This window comes from Bos taurus, chromosome 18 (genome assembly GCF_002263795.3).
Source record: "Bos taurus isolate L1 Dominette 01449 registration number 42190680 breed Hereford chromosome 18, ARS-UCD2.0, whole genome shotgun sequence".
Taxonomy (NCBI): Eukaryota; Metazoa; Chordata; class Mammalia; order Artiodactyla; family Bovidae; genus Bos; species Bos taurus.
In genome coordinates, this window is record NC_037345.1 from 11,674,421 (window position 1) to 11,699,299 (window position 24,879).

The 24,879-nt window shown below is 51.0% G+C and overlaps 2 protein-coding genes across 4 annotated transcripts in view; both read right to left on the reverse strand.

The window, feature by feature from the left end:
- Window positions 1-10,091, reverse strand: part of GINS2 (GINS complex subunit 2) — a 35,627-nt gene extending 25,536 nt beyond the window's left edge. The window contains exons 1-2 of the mRNA XM_002694751.7: window positions 9,928-10,091; window positions 9,593-9,707 (exon numbers count right to left, since the gene is read on the reverse strand). Coding sequence (XP_002694797.1) covers window positions 9,593-9,707; window positions 9,928-10,017 — 205 coding nt within the window. The 5' untranslated portion in view covers window positions 10,018-10,091. The remainder of the gene's footprint in view (window positions 1-9,592; window positions 9,708-9,927) is intronic.
- A 6,345-nt stretch (window positions 10,092-16,436) lies between these two features.
- The window catches only part of C18H16orf74 (chromosome 18 C16orf74 homolog), a 29,817-nt gene continuing 21,374 nt past the window's right edge, over window positions 16,437-24,879 (reverse strand). For all 3 annotated transcript variants that reach the window (XM_005218761.3, XM_002694752.4, XM_059877059.1), the window contains 2 exons: window positions 19,200-19,340; window positions 16,437-16,964 (listed from right to left, as the gene is read on the reverse strand). In XM_005218761.3, coding sequence (XP_005218818.1) covers window positions 16,906-16,964; window positions 19,200-19,340 — 200 coding nt within the window. In that variant the 3' untranslated portion in view covers window positions 16,437-16,905. The remainder of the gene's footprint in view (window positions 16,965-19,199; window positions 19,341-24,879) is intronic.

Here is a 24,879-nt window from a genome sequence, read left to right on the forward strand (position 1 = left end):
GAGAAATCTGTACGCAGGTCAGGAAGCAACAGTTAGAACTGGACATGGAACAATAGACTGGTTCCAAATAGGAAAAGGAGTTCGTCAAGGCTGTATATTGTCACCCTGTTTATTTAACTTATATGCAGAGTACATCATGAGGAACCCTGGACTGGAAGAAGCACAAGCTGGAATCAAGATTGCCGGGAGAAATATCAATAACCTCAGATATGCAGATGACACCACCCTTATGGCAGGAAGTGAATAGGAACTCAAAAGCCTCTTGATGAAAGTGAAAGTGGAGAGTGAAAAAGTTGGCTTAAAGCTCAACATTCAGAAACGAAGATCATGGCATCTGGTCCCATCACTTCATGGGAAATAGATGGGGAAACAGTGGAAACAGTGTCAGACTTTATTTTGGGGGGCTCCAAAATCACTGCAGATGGTGACTGCAGCCATGAAATTAAAAGACACTTACTCCTTGGAAGGAAAGTTATGACCAACCTAGACAGCATATTCAAAAGCAGAGACATTACTTTGCCAACAACGGTTTGTCTACTCAAGACTATGGTTTTTCCTGTGGTCACATATGGATGTGAGAGTTGGACTGTGAAGAAAGCTGAGCACCGAAGAATTGATGCTTTTGAACTGTGGTGTTGGAGAAGACTCTTGAGAGTCCCTTGGACTGCAAAGAGATCCAACCAGTCCATTTTGAAGGAGATCAGGCCTGGGATTTCTTTGGAAGGAATGATGCTGAAGCTGAAACTCCAGTACTTTGGCTACCTCATGCGAAGAGTTGACTCATTGGAAAAGACTCTGATGCTGGGAGGGGCTGGGGGCAGGAGGAGGAGAGGACGACAGAGGATGAGATGGCTGGATGGCATCACTGACTCCATGGACGTGAGTCTGAGTGAACTCCGGGAGCTGGTGATGGACAGGGAGGCCTGGCGGGCTGCAATTCATGGGGTCGCAAAGAGTCAGACACAACTGAGCGACTGATCTGATCTGATACACAGACTGGCAGATGGAAACTGGTCAATCTGTGTAGAGGGTATATGGATTTTGTTTACAGTACTCTTACAATGTTTCTGTAAGTTTGAAACTGTGTCAAATAAAGAGTTATGAACACCTAAAAAAAAAAAACATGGCCCAAATGAACCTGTCTACAAAGCAGAAACAGACTCACACAGAGACCAGACTGTGACTGGTAAGCGGGAGCAGGGGGAGTGGACTGGGAGTGTTGGGTTGGCAGATGCAAACTGTTAGGCTGGATAAACAACAGGGTCCTACTGGTTAACACTGGAACTATAGCCAACCTCCTGGGATAAACCATAATGGAAAGGAATATTAAAAAAAAATACATAACTGAGTCAGTTTGCTGTGTAGCTGAGATGGCACAACATTATAAATGATCTATACGTCAATTAAAAAAAAAAAACAATGATATAATTCCATTTGCAGCCACATGGATGGACCTGGAGATTATCAAAATAAGTGACGTAAGCCAGACAAAGATACAAATGAACTTATTTACGAGACAGAAACAGACTCACAGAAAAGTGGAGGGGAAAGATAAATTGGGAGTTTGGGACTGACATAAACACACTACTATATTTACAATAAATAACCAACAAGGATCCACAGTATACCAAACATAACTCTGCTCACTATTCTTTAATAAACAAATAGGAGAAGAATTTGAGAAAGAGACATATGTATATGTATCACTGAGTTACTATGCTGTACACTTGGAACTAAGAACACTGTTATTCAACTACACTCGGATAGAAAATAAAAATTAAAACCAAAAATAAATGGTACCAAATGAAACTGAAAAGCTTTTGCACAGCAGAGGAAACCATAAGGAAAATAAGACAATCCACAAAATGGGAGAAATATTTGCAAATGATGAGACCAACAAGGGATCAATGTCCAAAACTGACAAAGAGTTCATGTAGCTCAATATCAAAAAAATAAACAACCCATCAAAAAAATGGAAGGAGACCTAAACAGACTTCTGTCCAAAGAAGACACACAGATGACCACAGGCACATGAGAAGATGCTCAACATCACTAATTATTAGAGAAATGCAAACCAAAACTACAATGAGGTATCACCTCACACTGGTCAGAATGGCCATCATCAAAAAGTTTACAAACAGTAAATGCTGGAGAGGGTGTGGAGAAAAGGGAAACCTCCTACACCGTTGCTGGGAACAGACCGTGGTGCTGAAGACTCTTGAGAGTTCACTGGACTGCAAGATCAGACCAGTCAATCCTAGAGGAAATCAACCCTGAATATTCATTGAACGTCCTGATGCTGAATTTCCAATACTTTGGCCACCTGATGCCAAGAGTTGACTCCTTGGAAAAGACCCTGATGCTGGAAAAGATTGAAGGCAAAAGAAGAAGGGGCAGAAGATGAGACAGTTAGATAGCATCATCAACCCAATGGACACAAAGTTGAATAAACTCTGGGAGACAGTGGAGGACAGAGTAGCCTGGTGTGCTGCAGTCCATGGGGTCGCAAAGAGTCAGACACAACTTAGCTACTGAACAACAGTCACTATGGAGAACAGTATGGAGGTTCCTTAAAAAACTAAAAACAGAGTTACCATATGATCCAGCAATCCCACTCCTGGGCATATATTTGGACAAAGCTATAATTTAAAAAGATACACGCACACCTATGTTCACAGCAGCGCTGCTTACAATAGCTGAGACAAGGAAGAAACCTAAATGTCCATCAACAGATAAATTCATAAAGAAGATACGCTACATATATACACTGGAATATTACTCAGCCATGAAAAAGAATGAAATAATGCCACATGCAGTAACATGGATACACCTGAAGATTATCATACTAAGTGAGGTAAGCCACACAGAGAAAGGCACATATCACATAATGTCGCTTATATGCACAAATGAAAAATATGCAAATACTTATTTACAAAACAGAAACAGTCACAGACTAAAAAAAAACAAACAGGATTACCAGTGGAAAAAGGTGGAGGGAAGGGATGAATTGAGAGCTTGGGATTGACATATACACACTAAAATGTTTAAAACAGATAACCAATAAGGACCTACTGTACAGCACAGGGAACTCTCAACAATCTCTAATAGCTTAAATGAAAAAAGAATTTGAAAAAGAGAAAATACATGTATATGTATAACTGAATTACTTTTCTGTACACCTGAAAATAATACAACATTGTTAATCAACTACACTCCAACGTAAAATAAAAACAAAAAAGACAACCCACAGAATGGGAGATGTCTGCAAATGATGTGACCAACAAGGGATTAGTCTCCAAAATTTACAAAAGCTCAGGATGCTTAACAGCATTAAAACAACCCAATCAACTAATGGGCAGAAGACCTAAATAGACATTTCTCCAAAGAAGACAGATGGCCAACAGGCACTTAAAAATGTTTAACATCGCTGGTTACCAGAGAGATGCAAATCAAAACTACAATGAGATATCGCTTCACAGCAGCCAGAATAGCTACCATCAAAAAATGCACACACAATAAATGCTGTAGAGGGTGTGGAGAGAAGGGAACTCTCCGACACTGTTGGTGGGAATGTAAATTGGTGCAGCCACTCTGGAGAACAGTATGGAGGTTCCTTAAAAAACAGAGCTATCATATATACGGCCCTGCAATCCCACTCCGGGCATATATCCAGAGAAAAACATGATCCTAAAGGATACACACATCCCAGTGTTCATTGCAGCATTGTTTACAACAGCCAAGACACGGAAGCAACCTAAATGTCCAGAGAGGAATGGATAAAGAAATGTTACATATACACTAGGAATATTACTCAGCCATTAAAAAGAATGAAATAATGCATTTGTAGCAACATGAATGGACCTAGAAATTGTCATAGTGAAGTAAGTCAGACAGAAGAGAAATATCATATGACATTCCATATATGTGGAATCTAAAAAGAAATGATACAAACAAACCTACAAAACAGAAAGAGACTCACAGAGAAAGAACTTATGGTTGCCAGGGGGAAAGAATAGTTAGGGAGTTTGGAATAGACATGTACACTCTGCTACATTCAAAATGGATAACCAACAAGGACCTACTCTATAGTATATGGAACTCCACTCAGTGTTATGTGGTACCCTGAATGAGAGGGGAATTTGGGGGAGAATGGGCACCTGTATACAGATGGCTAAGTTACTTTACTGTCCACCTGTAACATCACAACATTATTAATCAATTACACCCCAATACAAAATAAAAAGTTAAAAATTAATAAAGTAGATAACCAACAAGGACCTACTGCACAGCACACGGAACTCTGCTCAATAGTCTAATAGTCTCAATGAGAAAAGAAATTTAAAAAGGGTAGATACATGTATATGTTTAACTGAATCACTTTGCTGTTCACCTGGAACTAACACAACATTGTTAATCAGCTATACTCTAACGTAAAATCGAAAACAAAAAGGACCTCATTTGCGGGGAGCGAGCTCCGCCCCTGGCAAAGGTCATGAGGAAGGAGGCTTGGCATACGCAAAGGCGGGATCAAGCCTCAGGAGTCTCCCTGGAAAATCTCGAGCATCTACCCCCAAAACCAGAGTCTGCCTACTTTCTGCTTTGTGCTTTCACCTACACCTCTGACTTTACGGGGGGCTGTCCCCCACTACCTCTCTGAAAAAAGAGTTAGCTTACAGCTCCAGTTAATAATTCCTGGGTGTGACAGTGTTTCAACCTACAAACTCCCTCGGAAGTCCTCTAGCCTGCCTGAATAGGTTTTTCTGGCCACATGTGATTGCTCAGAGCCTCCAAACTGAGAGGCATGAGATGTTCTAAACTGTCTAAATACAGATTCCTTTGAGCAGTCAAAAGATTGATTAGAAATTGTATTGGTGAAGGGATTTTCACTTGTTGGGCCAATATTTGCTGCTAAGTCTCCATATCCCTTACCTGCTGTGTCCCTGGCAGTGTATTGATTAATATAATTGGTGTAAATAGCAGCTTTAATGTTTGTAACCTGGGACCCTTGAGTTAATTCTTTTTCTTGTTATAGCCCACCACACCTTTGCTCTGTAGGAATGCAACTTTATAATGCTTTTTGGAGGCTGGCGCCTGACTTTAGAATAATCACCTTTAGAGGAAAAGGCCTCCGGGCCAGAAGATGATGCAAATCACCTAAACTTTTGCATATGATAAGTTTGCAGGAAGAAAGCCTGGCTTACTGCATGACTCTACCCCTTCCCCCATTATCCTCTATGCATAACTTAAGGTATAAAAACTACTTTGCAAAATAAAGTGCGGGCCTTGTTCACCGAAACTTGGTCTCACCATGTCGTTCTTTCTCTTACCTTCCTGGCTGAATTATTCAGCCTCTTTTCTCCACTGAATTTCCTCACTGAGCTATCCTCATTCTATTACTCTTTATATCCTTAATTAACATTTAATTAAGCAATTGTTTGCTGATCCTCGCCGATGCCGTCCCCACTTCGAATTCCCTGGATCCACCGGGGCTGGACCCCGGCACTCATTAAACTCAAAAGTTTTTGCACAGCAAACTAAACCATAAACAAAAGACAACCCACAGAATGGGAGATGTTAAAAGATCAATCTCCAAATTTTTCAAGAGCTCATGCATCTCAATATTAAAAAAAAAAAAAAAAGAAAACCACCCAATCAAAACACAGGCAGGAGACCTAAAAAGACTTTTCTCCAAAGATGACATACAGATGTCTACTAAGAGGTACATGAAAAGATGCTTAATATCACTAATTATTAGAGAAATGCAACCAAAACTACAATGAGGGCTTCCCTGGTGGCTCAGCGGAGAAGAATCTGCCTGCCAATGCAAGAGATACCAGTTTGATTCCTGGTCCGAGAAGATTCCCATATGCCTTGGAGTAACTAAGCCCGTACTTCACAATACTGAGCCTGTGCTCTAGAGCCTGAAAATCACGACTACTGAGCCCACGAGACTCAACGACTGAAGCCCGAGTGCCCTATGGCCTATGCTCTGCAACAAGAGAAGCCTGCACACCAGGATGAACAAGCAGCCCTGGCTTGCCGAAACTAGAGAAAAGCCAATGCGGTAAAGAAGATCCGGGATGGTCAAAAAATAAATAACACGAAAAAATAAAGTTCTTTAAAAAAAAACCTACAATGCGATATCACCCCACACCAATTAGAATGGTGATCATCAAAAATTCCAAAAAAGATACGGATTTCCGTAGAAGTTCAGTGGTTAAGACTCCAGGTTTCCAAGGCAAGTGGCATGGGTTAGATCCCTGGTTGGTTAGGGAACTAAGATCCCACATGACATGCAGCTCGGACAAGAAAATACATTAAAAAAAAAAAAAAAACCTACAAATTTTTTTTTTTACTGACTGAGGCTTCCTGATGCCTCAGTCAGTAAAGAATCTGCCTGCAATGCAGGAGAGCTGAGTTCCATCCCTGGGTCAGGCAGATGCCCTGGAGAAGGAAATGGCAACCCACTCCAGTATTCTTGTCTGGGAAACCCCATAGACAGAAGAACCTGGCGGGCTACAGGCCATGGGGTTGCAAGAGGCGGACAAGACTTAGCCATGAAGCCACTCATATACTTTCCTTAAACAGAAGTTACAATAAAATGTTTTTTTAAAAAACTACAAAGAATAAATGCTGAGGGTGAGAAGAAAACGGAAACCTCCTACACGGTTGGTGGGAATATAAACTGGTGGAGCCACTATGGAGCACAGTATAGAGGGTCCTCAGAAAACTACAAAAAGAATTACCATCATTCTGCAATCCCACTACTTGGCATCTACCTGGAAAAACACCCAGTTCAAAAAGATACAAGCTGTTTTCTATGTCTGCATCTCCACTGCTGCCCTGCAATCGGTTTATCAGTACCATCTTTCTAGATTCCATATACATGTGGTTAAGATTTGTTTTTCTCTCTGACTTAAATCACTCTAGCTAAATCGTGTTGATGTATGGCAGAAATCAAACCAATATTGTAAAGCAATTATCTTTCAATTAAAAATAAAATTATTAATTTAAAAATATAAGAGGAAAAAAATGCAAACTAAAAAAAAGGTACAAGCTGAGGGCTTCCCTGGTGATTTAGTGATAGAGAATCTGCCTGCCAAGGCAGGAGACAAGAACCAAGGCAGGATCAATCCCTGGTCTGGGAATATCCCACATGCTGCAGAGCAACTAAGCCTGTGCACCACAACTACTGAGCCTGTGCTCTAGAGCTCGTGACCCACAGCGGCTGATCTCAGCAATGGGAGGAACCACTGCAGTGAGAAGCCGGTGTACCGAAACTAGAGAGTAGCCCCCGCTCACCACGACTAGACAAAGGCCTGTGCAGCAATGAAGACCCAGCACAGCCAAAAGAGTGAGTGAGTGAGTGAAAGTCTCTCAGTCACTTCTGACTCCTCACGACCCCATGGACTACCCATGGAATTCTCCAGGCCAGAATACTGCAGTGGCTAGCCTTTCCGTTCTCCAGGGGACCTTCCCAACCCAGGGATAGAACCCAGGTCCCCCATATTGCAGGCTGATTCTTTACCAGCTGAACCACAAGGGAAGCCCCAAAATACTGGAGTGGGTAACCTTTCCTTTCTCCAGTGGATCTTCCTAACCTGGGAATCGAACCAGGGTCTCCTGCATAAAGGCGGATTCTTTAACATCTGAGCTATCAGGAAAGCCCCTGACACAGCCAAAAATAAATACATAAAAAACTAAATATGTTAAAAAAAAAAAAAAAGAGTTCTCTGAAATTGTTAAAAAAAAAAGAAAAAAGATACAAGTGGGACTTCCCTGGAAGTCCAGTGACTAAGACTCAGAGCTTTCAGTGCAGGGGGCTCGCGTTCTATCCCTGGTCAGGGAACTAAGATCCCATATACTGTGAGTGCAGCCAAAAACAAATAAATAAACACACGCACCCCAATGTTCACTGCAGCCCTGTTTACAATAGCCCAGACACGGAAGCAACGCAAATGTCCACCAACAGATGAATAAACAAGATGTGGTGTACACACACACACACTGGAGCATCACCCAGCCATTAAAAAGAATGCAATAATGTCACTTGCAGCAACATGGGTGGACCTGGATATCATCATGCTAAGTGAAGTGAACCAGACAGAAAAAGGCAAACACTAAAAGCACAAGCAACAAAAAAAGCACTTCATTAAAATTTTTAAACACTGTGTGTCAAAGGACACTGTGGAAAATGTGAAAAAACAATCCACACAATATAGGAGAAAATATCTGTACCATATAGATGATACATATTTTTTAGATTCCCCATATGATATGCCTTATATGGGGAAATCTAAAAAAAAAAGATACAAATGAACTTATTTACAAAACAGAAACAGACTCAGGCTTAGAAAATAAACTTTGAGTTAGGAAAGGGGAAAAGTGGAGGGGAGTGATACACTGGGAGTTTGGGACTGAGATCTACACACTATTACATGTATTTATTATTTTGTATTTTGTATGGCATGTGTGCGTGCTCAGTTGCTTCAGTCGTGTCCAACTCTTTGCGACCCTATGGACAAGAGCCCAACAGGCTCCTCTGTCCAAGGGAATTCTCCAAGCAAGAATACTGGAGCGGGTGGCCATGCCCTCCTCCAGAGATCTTTCCCACCCAGGGATCAAACCCACACCCCCTGCGATTCCTGCACTGCAGGTGGATTCTTACCTACTGAGCCACCTGGGAAGCCCCATTTTGTATTGGGGTATAGCCAATTAACAAACAATGTTGTGACAGTTTCAGGTGAACAGCAAAGGGACTCAGCCATCCATATACATATATCCATTCTCCCCCAAACTCCCCTCCCATTCAGGATGCCACATAACCTTGAGCACAGTTCTATGTGCTACAGGAATGTGTCCTGCTAGATTTAAAATGGATAAACAACAAGCACCTACTGTATAGCACATGGAACTCTGCTCAATATTCTCTAATAACCAAGATGTAGAATTTCAAAAAACAGTGGACACGTGCTGCTGCTGCTAAGTCGCTTCAGTCGTGTCCGACTCTGTGTGACCTCATAGACGGCAGCCCTCCAGGCTCCCCCGTCCCTGGGATTCTCCAGGCAAGAACACTGGAGTGGGTTGCCATCCTTCTCCAACGCATGAAAGTGAAAAGTGAAAGTGAAGCCGGTCAGTCGTGTCTGACTCTTCGCGACCCCACGGACTGCAGCCCACCAGGCTCCTCCGTCCATGGGATTTTCCGCCTGAGGTGCACATATACCTGAATCACTTTGCTGCACACCAGGAACTAACACAACGTTGTTATTCAACTAATACTCCAATATAAAATAAAAATCAGGGACCTCCCTGGTGGTCCAGTGGCTAAGACTCCCCACCAATCCTCACTGAAAGGGGCCCAGGTTCAATCCCTGGTCAAGGAATTAGATCCCCCAAATCACAACTAAAAGACCCTGCATGCCTGCAACTAGGACCTGGAGCAGCTAAACAAATAAAAATAAAATTCAAAAAAATTTTTAAATAAAGCGAGTGGAAATAATATTACAGTGAAAACCTGAACTACAGTTGGTACACACGCCCCAAACGGCACCCCGTCTCCCAAGCCCTCGCGGGGCCCCCTCCGCGTCCTCACCCACGTCCATCCATTCAGGCGGGAGCAGCCGACACTTCTGTCTCTGCTTCAGGTTGACTGCCAGCCACAGAGGTACCTGCACCGGTAGGCCGGGGTTGAAAGGCCCCAGGTCGCCCTGCAAACACGCACACCCCGTCACTCACAAGTGCAGGGCTTGGACCTCCGCAGTCCGCGAGCTGACGCCCTGCGCGGTCTCGACCGGCCCCGCGCCCCGCCACCACCCTGCACCGGTTCCCCAGCCCCGCCCGACTACATCTGCGGGCCTGGGCCCCGACAACCCAGCCCGCCGGGAGCGGGAGCCCACCAGACCGAGCCGGGGGCCCGGCGGTTCTCACCCCGATGAGGTAGATCTTGTCCAGGCTGAAGTTCGGGATGATGGTGACAAGCTCCTTCTCGGCCAGAAACTCCACCTCCGCTGCATCCATGGCGTCGCCACCGGCCGACCCAGGGCTCGCCGCCGCCGCCTCAGGTCCCTCAGTTTCCGAGAAAACACCACTGTGTCTGCCGCTTTCCCGCCACCGCGCAGAGCCCGCCCCCTGACCGGAAGGAGCCCTGGCCGGCCTATAGGAAGACGGCGCTTTACGTGGGGCGGTGGAAGGCGGGGAGAATGACTGTTACGAGCCCGCGGATTGGCCATCTTGAACGTGACTGCGGAGCGGGTCCTGCCCCCTCGAGGCAGGCCCCGCCCGTCCCCGTGTCCCGGTCTCGTCCCTCCCGTGCGCCGCTAACTTGGAGCCGCCGGCTCACCTGCACCTAGGACCGCCCTCGGTGGCCCTTCACGAGCCCCGGGCGCCTGCCTTCCCACACCGCGAGTCAAAATGGGGCTGGGTGGGCTTCGGGGCCGGGAGTTGTTCATTCGCTCAGTCGTGTCCGACTCTTTGCAACCCCTTGGACTGCAGCGCGCCAGGCCTCCCTGTCCATCACCATCTCCCCCAGCTTGCTCAAACTCATGTCCATCGAGTCGGTGATGCCACCCAATCATCTCATCCTCTGTCGCCCCCTTCGGAGCCAGGAGTTAAAGCATGTAATTGGTAACGGTGTAACCTGGCTACACAAACGCGGTGCCCCCACCGACCCACCCAAATAGAGTGAGGGAAGGCGTTGTTTCCTTTAAGTTCACAATCTTCTGGCCAATGCAGAGTCCTTCATCGCACCCACATATTCCCATTCAGAAACTGCTGGAGAAAAGGCTCACAACCTGCACTTTTACAGGCTCCGCAGGTGAAAACCTGTGAAGGGGCGAGTTTGCAAATACGGATCAGTGAGTCCGGCTATTAACTGTTGGTCCGTCCGGGTGCCCTCTATAGAGTGGGTTCACGTGAACCATTGCAGCAGTGGTTCTCAGGCCCTCCTCTGGCAGCATCCCTTCCCTACCCTCCCTCACCCTTCCCCCAGAGATGCCCCGTGTTGACGTGCACGCTCCCTCAGACTTCTGATTCAGTGGTCTGGGTGAGGATAGAGGACTGACCTCTAACCAGGGTCAGGGGGATTCCAGTGGCGTGATGATAAGCCAGCAGAGCTTCCACCTGAGGTGAAGCAGCTAGAGGAGGACTGGGGTGGGGGGGAAGGTGATGCTGAATTTGACAGCATTAGCTTTAGGCTCCAAGAAAAAGCATATGTGACAGGAGTATTTCAGGGTTCTAGATCCCTTCAGGAAAGCTCCCTCACCCCACAAAACCACACACTTTCCTGTCTAATAATCCAGAAAACTGCCCCATGCCAGGTTGTTGGGAAGATGAAATAAAGCCATCATCCAGTTCTGCCCATTCCCACGGCCTGGAAAGCGGTTTGTTGTTTATCTGCGTTGGAAATGATCACGAGGAGCCTGGAGATTTCCTTCATTGTGTCATTTACGAAGACAAATACTTTCCAAGAAAATAAAAGATCCCTCGGGAATGCTGTCTAACCGAGAGCAAGTGACCACTCTGAACCTCTGTATTTTCATCTGCAAGAGAGGTAGGAAGGGAAGGAGTCCCCAGGGTATTTGGGGAAGAGGGGGGTGGCAGGCCACCTGGCCCCTCCTAAAATAGAAGCTCCCTCAGGCATCTGCAGAGAGTGTGTGCCAGCTTGTCTGGGTTTTGATTGATGGGGCAATGTTTCCTTGACTGGCAAATATTTGTGTTTCAAAGTTGGAGAGGCTTCCCTCCCTGATTTCCGCAGACTGTAAAAGCACAAAGGAAAAGAGCTGGTGGGAGAGCCGAGGTTCAGAGAGGCCCTGGTGGGATCGTGAGTGCTAGCAGAGCCCAGTGTCCTGGCGTCCTTTTTGGGAACGTGGGGACTTGCTGCTGCTTACGTCACAGGGCTGTAGGCAGAACGAGACAAAGTGGGTGCGGCCTTCCACACTACAAAATGGTGGCGTCTTGGAGCCTCAAACTGGAGTAGACACCAAGGTCCTTCAGTTCAGTTCAGTTACTCAGTTGTGTCCGACTCTTTGTGACCCCATGGACTGCAGCACGCCAGGCCTCCCTGCCCATCGCCAACTCCCAGAGCTTACTCAAACTCATGTCCATTGAGTCAGTGATGCCATCCAACCATTTCATCCTCTGTCGTCCCCTTCTCCTCCCGCCTTCAATCTGTCCCAGCATCAGGGTCTTTTCAAATGAGTCGCATCTGGTGGCCAAAGTATTGGACATGTATTGGACACATATTGGGCAAACAAGTATTGAACAAGGTATTGGCCAAGGTCCTTAGGGGGACCTTGTTAAAGCACCATGATTCACAACAGCCAAAAGGTGGAAACCACCCAGATGTCCACTGCTCTCCTGTGGTCCCCGGGGAATGGCGGGGAAGCAGCGACTTGCTGCGGGTGGCGTCTCCCAGCTAGGGAGGTGGCTAGAATTACAGTCATGGAAGCAGAAGGGACATGCAGAGCAGAAAAACACCTCCTCCTGAAACTCTCTTCCCTCATCGCAGCTGAAAGGGGCCCTTGGGATGGTACCCTCCAAGGACAAAGACTGCTTCACTACCTGGGCCCCTCTAAGGTCTCAAGGCAGGGGTGATAGCATGACCCCTGCAGGCCTGGCTCTCCTGCTGTTTCTGGCCACTGGCGAATTTTACTGGTGGGGCCCAGCCGCTCCAACTGGTACCTCTTCCCACCTTCACCTCCTAGAGCCCTCGGGAGGCTGGGAGCGAACGACTGATGTAGGCGAAGTTCTCAGATGCGTCTGGCCCAGCTGTGCAGACAGCCGTGGTTCCCGCACCTGGCGGCAGGGCTGGCTCTGCTCACAACAGCCCTCAAGGTGTCCTTCTCCCTGCTGAGTGCTGGTGAATGAAGCAGGAAAGACAGACAGCTCCCGTCATCCAGGGCCGCTGTGTAAGCTGCTCCCCAGAACCTGACCAGATCCTGAGCGGGCCGGGTGAGAGATGCAGGTCGGGGAGTGACGTGAATGGATGAGCAGTTTACAGAAAGAGAGCTCTGGGGGGCGGAGTGGGGATGGGACCCAGTCCAGCAGCAGGAGAATCACCTGAAGGCTGGGACCGGATGTCTAGCTGAGCGCTAGCGGTGGCACCTAGGGCAACAGCCAGGGGACCAAGAGGAGGGACGGTCTGAAACCAGAGCCCTCGGACTGCCTGCAGGGTCCCGGCAAGCCTGGCCCGGGAAGCCTCCGGACCCCACCCAGTGGCCACAGGTCTTTCCCAGCCGCCTGTGGCTCCGCACAGCCCGGCAGCGTCCCCCTAATCGCCGCCGCTGGGCCTGCGAGTCCCTCCCTGCTGTTTGCAGGCCACCAGAGTCTGGCAGGGGAGCCAGCCCGTGAGCCGCAGGGCGCACATCACGGCTGAGCCGGGTGGGAGCTCTCAAATGCCTCCGACACAGTGCCAATACACTCTTGTGTCTTTTTGCCATCTGCTGCTGTCATTAAAAAATTACATTCCCATCTGTTTTCACACTTTTCTCCCCTCCCAGCCTCCCCTCCCGGAGGCATACAGCATGAATCCCACGTCGAGGACGCGATCACTGCCTCGCCTCTTGGAGCCTAGGAACATTGCTGGGACACACGGGGTTAGGGGTAATGGGCTTCATGGGCGACCAGAGCTGTTCATTCCTCCTAAGTCGACACTGACCGTGACCTCTGCCCTCCACACACCAACCCCTCCACACACACTTTGCGGGAAGCCACTTACAAAGCTTTTTTTGGTTGCTGGTTTTAATTAGTATGTGTGGCTTTAGCATTAAAAATAAATGGAAAATAAACTGCAAGCATTAGTAACCATTTCCCCTGGGAATGTATTTAAGGAAGAACAGACTCAAGAAATAAGAATCAGGGAGCCATGTCTTGGGCTCAGAAAAAAATTGTCATTCTAGACCAACCCCAAAGATGTAACCCCCCTCCCTGACTGATACAGCATGCCTGACCTTTCATGAAGGGTCAAGTCCACGGAAAACCCAACAACCCCCTCACAAGTTTGCGACCACAGACTTCGCCTGGTGGATCTCCTCAAACACAGCTTTGCAAACATCAGCATAATCGGTAACACTCTAGGTTCTGTACGTATGGTCATCTGTTTCATCTTCCCAACAACCTGGTTACTACCTTCTTTTGAAGATGGAGGAAGCTGAAGCTCAGAGTTGATCAGTTAATAATTTATTTTTTTTAAACTTTTGGCTGTGCCCCACAGCATGTGGGACCTAGTTCCCCAACCAGGAGTCGAACCCACCTCCCCTGCATTGGAAGGGGGAGTCGTAACCACTGGACTGCCAGGGAAGTCCGATGCTGAGGCTCAGAGAGGCAAAGTAACTCGCTCCAGGTTGCCCATCTGACAAAGGAAGCATGGGGGTGGACGCGGCAGGCTGGGCCCTAGGCTCCGAGGAAGGCTTCAGGTGGAAGCAGTTTATTCACAAGGCCCTCCTGGGATGCTCCAGGAAGGCGGGAGATCTCCAGGGCCAGTTCAGGTTAAGGAGCAAGTTTCTACTGCTGGCCCCTTGGGGCTCAGACCACCCCCACCCCACCCCGCTCCCCAGCAACCTGGGGCTCCCAGGGAAGCCTGGCTCCTCACAGTACCAGCACTGCCCCCAGGGAGCTGGTTAGAGACACAACAGTAGGCCCACCCCAGACCTCCCCTAACAAAGGGCATCTGCCTTTGAACCGGCTCCCTGCCGACAGCACCGGCACAAAGCACCAGGTTGTCTGAATCCCCTCACCAGCACCAGGAGGAGGAACAAGGGAGGTGGGGCATGTATCTGCTAACTCCCATCCCTAGTGGGTGAGGGGTACCGCCAGGCGGCCTGGAGAGCCCCCAAACCAGCGGCTCCTGCAGCAGAGGAAGCCCTCGGGTGCTGGAGGGGAACCCTGCCCTCGTGCACACACACGGGGCTCTGTCACGCCCAGGGACGGGGTCCCAGGTGCCCGCTTCCACCACCTGCCCCACACTCACCCCTCCAGACTCCTCAGGTCCCCGCTGCGTTGTGCCCATTCCCCAGACGAGCAAACGGAGGCCCAGGGAGGTGTGTGCCCTGTGTGATCATGGCCCCCATTTACTGACTGTCTGCTCCATGCCAGGTACTATGTGGTTGTTGCACGGAGATCGTTTTCCTTAACGCACGTGGGCTTGCCACGTGGGAGGTCCTGCTCTCCTCACTTCACAGGTGAAGACAAGATTCAGAGGGGCTGAAGCTTTCCAAGGTCACACTGCACAGCCCAGGGTCCGGCCAACACCCTTGCTGGCATCCACTCCCCCTGTTCTTTCTCACGCTCCTAAGAAGGAATGCTGGGGGGCTGCAGTGGGCTGCCCTGCCCCCTGCCATCACACCCCCCGCCTCGCCCCTTCCTCACGAAGAGACAGAGCTAGCTTGAAGGCAGAGCCTCAGGAGCAGTGAGCATTGCACAGGGTTTCTTCTGACTTGGGGGGCAGGTGTCACCAGGAAGGGTCCCCCTCACTCAGCTGGGGTGCATGCTCCATGCTGGCTCTAAAAGGAATGAGCCCTTCAGATTCAAGAGGCCCAGCGCCCAGGACTGGTGTGGGTGCCTTGGACTGCAAGACCTTTCTGCAGGAGACCAAGGGGACTCACCTGGCCCTGCAAGAAAGCCAAACCGGCCCCCAGGGCTGCAAAGCCTCTGGCCAGCCTCCACCTGCTCTCCAGCTCACAGTCCTCTTGCCGTTGCCATGGGCACTAAAAGCCTGGGGTGAAGTGTCCATTAGCCACCACAGGTTACTCAGTGGGCTGGAGGCCTCTGAGCAGTACCCAGGAGATGGCCTGCACACACAGCCAGCTCTCAGGACGAGCACCCAGCCCTGAGACCAGCATCCCCTGGGTCCCAGAGGGAAGGGACTGGGGCAAAGTGTCCACGTCACCTCCAGGGGGATATAAGGGGTGCCGAGTATCCAGGGAGAAAGGGACAAACAAGAAATATTGCTGAGTGGCAGCTTCATGTGGATGGTAAGAATGCGGGGTCTGGGTTCAAGTTCTCACTCTCTGACGACCTTGGGCTCTAAGTTTCTCAGATGCCCCGTCTGTAAAATGGGGGTAATCACAGCGTCTACACCAGAAAACTAGACGGTTATTCCCAGCCCATCACTCCCTCCCTTTATAGACATGTCTGTCCCTTCCCGTGCCATGTGACTGCCCAGCTCAGCCACGTGGGGTGTGTCTGTGTGGCTTGCCTGCTCCACATGTGGAAGCTGAGAACGCTCCTGCGGGCCTGGCTTGTGCTCTGAGCGTCTGCAGTGAGAACGCACTCTGGGCGCTACTGGCCACAGAATGAGGAGGGCCAATTGAGGGGCCAAGACCACCCGAAAGCCCATAACCAGCTAGACCAGCCCCTCCATGATAAGCGATTCTCTTAAACTTACCTCTGTACTGAATGTGCTCCATCTCCTCTGCCCGCACAAGGAGCAGAGTCCGCAGCACGTTACACGGGATCTTTATTTACAATGCAAAAAAGAACTTATAAATCACTTTCTGGACAGTTTCGATGCCTTTAAGACAACGTGTAAAAAAGGAGCCAGTCCTGTGCAAGAAGTCCTTATGTGTGTGTGCACCTCCAGGGCGCCTGTCTGCATGGCCCTGGGCGCTGGGAGTCCACCTGGCCAGAAGGGAGCCTCTCCTGGACGGCGTCTGTCACCATGCCCGGGGTCAGCGAGAACGTGCAGGCGTCGGAGGTCTGGTCCACCCCACGGGGCCTGAGAAGTGTCGCTCTGGAAGCGGGCGGGGCTGACTGCTCGCTCCTCTCCCCACGCCTCTGGTCCAGCGCTGGAACCACTGCGTCCTCCCAGCCAGCGTCCTCAGCAGAGTGTCCCAGGGTCCCGGACATGCGGAGAGGGGGACGGCCAGAGCAGGAGCCGGGGCAGGCACACCCCTGACCTGCGTCGCCGCCTCAGGCCTCAGGGTCAAGGTCTCCATCCTCCGTGCACGACCCAGACTCGTCCAGCCAGACTAGGAGACAGAGGTGGGGTCCACATCCGGATGGGCCCCCCACACCAGGCCCCTTTCCCCAGAAGCTCCAGGGCCGGGGCCTCAGGCCACGTTGCTTCATCGTATCCCTCCAAGCTCTGCGCACGCAGGGCGGTGGTGTCAGCCGATTCAGAGAGGGAACCCAGTGACGTGGGTCTCACGGGCTCTCCCCCTCTCCTCTGGCCACCCCAAGCCCCGAGCTGCCCCAGATCTCAGGCTGAGGCTCCTGGGATTGAACCTCCCCCACCACATACACCCCATGGCTCAGCTGCTTCAGACCGCCTGCCTGGAGATGCCTGCATGACTGAGGCTTGGCAGGAGGTCAACACACCCACCCTCCAGTTCCAGGTGGGAAAGTGAGGCCCCGAGAGGGGACATGCCCCCCTAGTCAGCAGGGTGGTCAGGGCAGGGCGGGGTTCTCGCCCATCTCTCACTGTGGGGGAAGCCCCAGGGATCTTTCAGCGCCGGGAGCCCACAGCCCCATTGGATGTGCCGCCCAGGCCTGCCAGGCTGTCCCCCTGCCCTAAACGTGTCACTGGTGAGGAGACTGGCCACACAGGCACCGTGCGGGCTGTGGGCTCGGGCCCCTGACCTTCCTCGTCACCAACTCTCACAGCCTCTGAGGCATGACCACTCTCTGTGATACGGGGGAGCTGGGGCCTCGTTCCCACATGCAGGGTTCTGTGACTCCAAGGGCTCTGCCCTTCCTCCTCCAGCTCCCTCTCTAAATGGGGAAAGGCAGAGGCCAGGCCTCACTTCTGCCACCAGACAGGATGTGAGGGGGCCTCTTGTGCAGTCCCTCTGCACTGGGACCCCGTGGGCACTCAGGGCTCCAGGCCTGCACCCCACAAACCTTGAGGAGGAACTGTGAGTCTCCCCTGTGCTCACACCAGCCCTGGGAGCAGGGAAGGCGGTTATGATCCCATCTTACAGATGAGGCCACTGAGGCTCCGAGAGGGAAGGGGGTGTCACGGCAGGGCCTGGGCCTCGGTTACCCATGGAAAGCTCTCTGATTAGACACAGGGGCAGAAACCCAGCTCTTCTCTCACCTTGCTGTGTGCCCTTGAGGGAGTCACTGTCCCTCTGTGGACCTCAGTTTTCCCAACTATAAATTAGAGATAAGGGCACAGCTCAGAGGGTTGGAGTGAGAATTCACTTAAGATTTGTGAAAAGCATATAGCCCAGTGCCAGGCACCTGGGTAGGTGACACGGGACTGTGACCCATGGCTGTCATTACTGTGCCTGACCCAGTGCTAGTACCAGTGTGGGGTCTGGCCCCAGCCTGATGGGCTCTCCAGGTCATTCCCCCTGGCGGGCAAGCTGACACCCAGACTGAGAACTTCTAGAGAAGTCTACCTGAGTGCGTCCCCACCTCTTTCATGAGCCCCTCCTCAGCCTCTGTGGGCCTGTGTCCCCTAGATGAGCCAGGCACTAGCTGTAGCCCACAATGGTAGCCCCCGAGAGGGCGTCAAGTCAGGGCGTGCAGAGAACAAGCTCCAGATCTCACGGCCTGGATCTGAGTCCCAACTCTGACGTATCAGCTGTACAAGTGTTTCAACCTCTCGGAACCTCAGTTTACCCACCTGTAGAATGGGGATGATGAGAACTGGACCTGACTCAGAGTTACTATGAGGCCTCAAGGAAAAACCACCACCATCATCACTTACGATGACTGTTCACAACAGCAGCCTCTGCACCAAGCAGCAGGCCTGACTCAATAAACCTGTTCATGAATAAACGCCCCCCGCCCCCCGCCAGCTCCAGTGGTATTCACAGAGGGACTGGGGGTTGCGGGGCGGGGGGCAGTAGTTTGGGCCCCTCCCTCTCACCATCTCTCTGGGAACCACCCCATCCCCTCTCTGCTCCTTGCAGTGAGCTGTGTCTGGAAGGCCCAGAGATCAGCCCCAGCCTGGGTGGGAGGGGGAAGTTTCCAAGCCTGTCCTGTCCACTGAACCGCAAGACAGAGCCCCAGTTCCTCAGCTACAGGGGAAGGCACCTCTGTCTACCACCTTGGCAGGCCCACGCGGCCCCATCCATGACTCACCCAGCTGCCGGAAGAGGCTATGGAGCTAATTATTCCATACACCATAACTTGCTGAGGCTGGTGCCAGGGACACGGGCCCAAGGTGGAGTGTGTGCAGATCCACGTGTAAATTTTTAATAAAGCACAGGAGCAGACACCCACCCCAGCCCCCCAGCCTGACAGCAGCACCTCACCTGCCCTCCGGGTGTCCCTGGGCAGGGCCACACCTGTGGGGGTCGGCGGCGTGATGATGATGTTGGGGACGTCCAGGTGCTTGTCGCTCAGCACGGGGGCCTCGTCGTGGCTGCCACTGCTGCTTACACACATCTTTAAGCCTGAGGGCAGGCCATGGGACACACACGCACACACACGACAGAGAGACAGACGTCAGTGGCCGCTGGGGGCTGCCCGCTGCCCTCCTCCGTTGCCATGGGTCCCCATGGTGCAGGGCCCAGGGGACTGCTCTGCATGCCCACGTCAGGACCCGTCTGAGCTGGCGCGACTTGGCCAGGGTACGAGTTTTCTCTGCTTTGGTCATTCATGTTAACATTGGGGGCTGTGACACACAGTAGGTACTCAAAACACAACCCCGAGTGGAGGAAAGCCACAGGCTTAGCTGGAAGCCACCCTGCACGAGGCAGTGCCATGCATGGAGTTACGTCCCCCACAAATTATCTTCTGAGAGTCTGTGACATCAGTGCTGTGTCTTCCCTAAGCGTTGGACTGAATTCACTGGAGAAACTGTCTGGGCCTGGAATTGTCTTTGTGCAAACATGTTTGATTACAAATTGGGGTTCTTTAGTAAGAGGTGGGGCTATTCAGACTTTGTTTCCTTTTGTCCCTTTGGGTAAGTTACATTAGTCAAAGAATCTCTTTCTTCTAAACTGTTGTAAGCCTTGTCTTCTTTCTCCCATAAACTCAGGTAATCCGGCCCAGACTTCATGTCCAGCTGACATGAAAGTGCTCTTGCCAAATCCCAACCTCACTCTTCCCATCTTGAGTCAAGGCCATCAGCCCTTTGCCAGTAACCAGGGCCTTAGCAGCAGTCCCCCTTACCCCCCATCTCCTCACTCTCCAACCCTCCAGCCAATTTAACCAACCACAGACATATCACTTTGCCAACAAAGTCCGCTTAGTCAAAGTTATGGTTTCTCCAGTAGTCCTGTATGGATGTGAGAGTTGGACCATAAAGAAGGCTAAGTGCTGAAGAATTGATGCTTTTGTGGTGCTGGAGAAGATTCTTGGGAGTCCCTTGGACTGCAAGAAGATCAAACCAGTCAATCCTAAAGGAAATCAACCCTGAATATTCACTGGAAGGATTGATGCTGAAGCTCCAATATTTTGGCCATCTGATGCATAGGGCTGACTCATTGGAAAAGACCCTGATGCTGGAAGAGACTGAAGGCAAAGGATAAGAGGGTGACAGAGGATGAGATGGTTGGATGGCATCACCAACTCAATAGACAAGAGTTTGAGCAAACTCTGGGAGATAGTGAAGGACAGGGAAGCCTGGCGTGCTGCAGTCCATGGCGTTGCAAAGAGTTGGACACGACTGAGCGACTGAACAACAGAAAGAGTCCATAGATCCACTTACCTCACATCTGTGACAGTCTTCCTCCCCCTCCTCATGCTCCTAGCGAGCCTCTCCACCTTCTGGCTGATCCCTCCAAACAGCAGCCCACCCTCCAAACAGCAGCCAGAAACTGCAAACCTGATCATACCCGAACACTCACTAGCTCTCAGCAATTAGCTACAAACAGCATTTCCCAAAGAGTGTTCCCTGGAACACTGCCTCCACAGACTCCCTCAGGAGGGAGGGTCCACGATCCAGTGAGTCTGGGAATCCCATCTACTCTATCCTTCTCGTGGAGATCCCATGCCTGTTGGAGCATTAAAGGCTCTGAGAAGTCCTGCACTGAGGAAGCTGCTGTCATTGTGCTTCATCCTGGGGTTCCTGAACTTAAATAACCCTGGATTCTGTTTTTGGAGGAACACCTGTTAACATCTCACAAAACCATGAGTCATGAAATACCTTCTGGGAAAGATTGATCGTAAATTAAAGTCAGCCTCCACAGTCTGCCCCAAGCTTGTTTTGAAGCCTGCCACCTGGACTTCCCTGGTAGCTCAACTCATAAAGATTCCACCTGCAATGTGGGAGACCTGGGTTCGATCCCTGGGTTGGGATGATCCCCTGGAGAAGGGAATGGCTACCCACTCCAGTATTCTGGCCTAGAGAATTCCATGGACTGTATAATCCAGTTTACTTCAGTTGCTCAGTCATGTCCGATTCTTTCTGACCCCATGGACTGCAGCACACCAGGCTTCCCTGTCCATCACCAACTCCCGGAGCTTACTCAAACTCATGTCCATCGAGTCGGTGATGCCATCCAACCATCTCATCCTCTGTCATCCCCTTCTCCCGCCTTCAATCTTTTCCAGCATCAGGGTCTTTTCCAATGAGTCAGTTCTTCGCATCAGGTGGCCAAAGTATTGGAGTTTCAGCTTCAGCATCAGTCCTTCCAATGAATATTCAGGACTGATTTCCTTTAGGATAGACTGGTTGGATCTCCTTGAAGTCCAAGGGACTCCCAAGAGTCTTCTCCAAAGCTACAATTCAAAAGCATCAATTCTTCAGCGCTCAGCTTTCTTTGTAGTCCAACTCTCACATCCATACATGACTACTGGAGAAACCATAGCTTTGACTAGATGGACCGCTGTTGGTAAAATAATGTCTCTGTTTTTTAGTATGCTTCCTACGTTGGTCATAGCCGTATAGTCCATGGGGTCGCAAGGAGCTGGACACGACTGAGAGACTTTCCCTTTCCCTGCCACCTGCCCACACCCCTTGAACTGCTCACAGTTCCCCAAACACCCTGGGCTCCCCAGCCCTTTGTGCTGTCACACGGGCTGCTCCTGCCTTGAGTGCTCTCTGTTGCTTTGGGAGAGTGGTGAGCTCCTCCTGACCCTTCAAACCCCAGCATAACAGGCTCTCCTATGGGGGAGCTGCCCCAGGTATCTGACCCCGCTCCTTCAGTCTTCCGGTGCCAATCTCGAAACGATCAGTCCCGTCTGCCTTTACCGTGAGCGTGTGAAGGACAGCCCCTACTTGCTGGCCCGTGCGTCCTTAGAACCTGGCATCCTGCCTGGGACAGAGCACACAGGGGTGCTTTCAATTTCAAATCAAAAACAACTTCAGGCACTGCTGAACTCAGTATTCAGATCTTTGTCGCCACGCCCTGCCTCTTTGTTTTTACTCCCCAAACAGCCCCAGACTGGACCACGTTAGCTCAGGTATCCGAGACCCCAGCCAACAGCAGGAGCCGAGCAGCGGGGTGGGCTTCCCCGACCCCCACTGGGACAGTGCTCCTTAATCACCCCTGCCGGGTCAGTGTGGTGGTCCTCAACGATGTCCCTGACGGGTGGAGTCTGATTCCCCTCCTCTCCAGTGAGGGATGGACGCTAGGGTGGATTCCAATGCAGAGATAAAGACAGAAGGGATGGCGTGTGATTTCCATGGCAAGGTCATGCAGGACACTGCTCTTGCTCTCGGGGAGCCAGCTGCCACGTGTGAGGATGCTCAAGCGGCCTGAGGGGGAGCCCAGCTGGTGGGCCAATGGCACGGGAGGATGCCACCTAGGGCGTGGGTCCTTCAGCCCAGGCAAGCCTTCAGACGAGACTAGGGCTCAGCCTACAGCTTGACCGTAACCTCTGAGACCCTCTGTGACACAACCTCCCAGCTAAACTGTCCCCGAATCTCCGACCAACAGAAACTGTGAGATAACAAATCCTTAAGCCACTAGGTTCAGGGGGTCATTGTTTATGCAGCAGTAGATAACTGATACAGTAGTCAGCACAGCTTGCCTGTCCTTGAAATCCCAATCCTGTTTCCTTCCTGGAGAGTCCCTGTGGCCCCCCGCTAAATCTACCAGGCAGGCTGGTTAGTTTTGTAGAAAGGGGCCACGTCCCCTCCATCAGACGACGAGCCCCTCAGGAGCACCCACCAAGGCCGCTGCCAACTTTCTTTAAAACCTTAGAGCTGTTTCTTCCTGCCATCTTATGCAGAAGCCCAGAATGTAAAACAGATACAAAGAAGCCACTTGCAGGAAGTCCTCCTGTTATCACTGCAGCAGTTGGCATTTAGGGATCATCTGCCACATGCCAGACACCTCCTCCTACGGTCTTCAAGGCCACACCGGGAGGGGTGAGCTCGGATGTGAGACCGAGGACCAGAAACGGTAGGAGCTTGCACAGTGATGAACAGCTAGCGGGTGGCGGGAGCAGGATCTGAACCCAGACCTGAGTCAGTCTGATTCCAAAAGCTGCTGCTCCTTGTAACCATGATCCTGTAACAGAGCCAGGAAAACTATCTGAAAAGGACCTGACGGTAAATATGTTTTACTTTGGGGGCGACAAAGTCTCTGTTGCAACATCTCAGGTTTGCCACTGAACACAAGTGCAGCCTCAGACAATATGTAAATGGGTGGGTGGGGCTGTGTGCCAAGACACTTATTTAGAAAAACAGGAGGGGCAGTCAGCTTTGGTCCAAGGGCTGTGGTTTGCCTCTGTCAGCTCTGTAATATCCAGGAGTTGGGAAGTTTGGATCAGGGACATGCCTGACGTCCTAATAGGCAACAACAGAAACTCAAAAGCCCGAGGCTCATTAATGCCAAAACCCAAACCCAAATCCCAAATCTGGCTACTGCTGGGAAGTGACAGGTGGTGGGCGTGAGGAAATGAACGGAATGAATGAATTCCTCGGAAGCCCTTGCCCAGTGAGCTGGGGCCAAGAGGGTGCTGGTCCCTGCTAGCTTCCTCCAGAATCATCCCCAAAGGGCGTCTCAGGGAGCATGGCCACAAAATCGAGCTCTGATTACTGTTGTCTGTAACTGAAGGGAGCCTCCCTGATCAGTCTCCAAGGCCCCTTCTTCAGTGAGTATTCCAAAGTTCTAAAAGAAAATGCTAATGGAGGAAAGCCACACTCTCCCAGGGCTCACACCTGCAATTTAACCTGTTCTGGGAGCACAGTGACAAAGCCCACATTCTTAATCAGGAAGCATCAGGTCACTCTTGGTGGGTCCTGGAGAGATGCTGGAGGCAGAGAAGAGGGAGGGGAGGAGGGGAAGGAGGAGGAAGGGGAGGAGGGGAGGGGGAGGAGGAGGGAAGGGAGGAGGGAGGGGGAGGAGGAGGGAAGGGAGGAGGGAGGGGGAGGAGGAGGGGGAGAAAGAAGAAAGAAAGGCAAAGAGGATGAGAGTGGGGAGAGGATGGAGGAGAGGGGGAGGGCGGTAGGAGAGAGAGAGGAGGAGGGAGGGGAAAGTGAGAGGAGGAGGAGGCGGGAGAGGAGGGCAAAGAGGGAGGGGGCCAGGACTCCAGCCCCTTTCAGCCCTCTGGGCCGCCCAGAGCAGGAGTGGCTGAGCTCTCGGGAGCAGCTCCGGGGAGATAAAGCCGACTTTGGGGATTAAACACAAATGCCAACCCTGCCCCAGACAAGCAGCTCATTTGTGCTAAAGCCAGAATGGTTATTTGTTAATTATGTGCCCGTCTCGGGTCATTAAGAGCCCATTTCCTGAGGGGAAGGGCCTGGCTGGGATTCCAGGGGCCCAGGCCCCCGGAGGGAAAGGCAGAGGGAATCCCAGGGCCCCAGAGCTGTCCGATATTTCGATTTGGGGGTGTGACAGGGAGCATGCGCAGGAAGCCTTCCTGGCTGGTGGCTGTCACCCACCCTGACCCAACCCTGCTCTGAGGCACACGCTTTCCCAGGACATGAGTCAAGCTGGACACAGAGCAAGCCAGGTCAGACCTCCCTGGCCTCCTGGTGGCAGCTGCCTGCCTCCCGCGGGGGAAACGCTGGGGCTCTGTGAGTGAGCTCTGAAAACC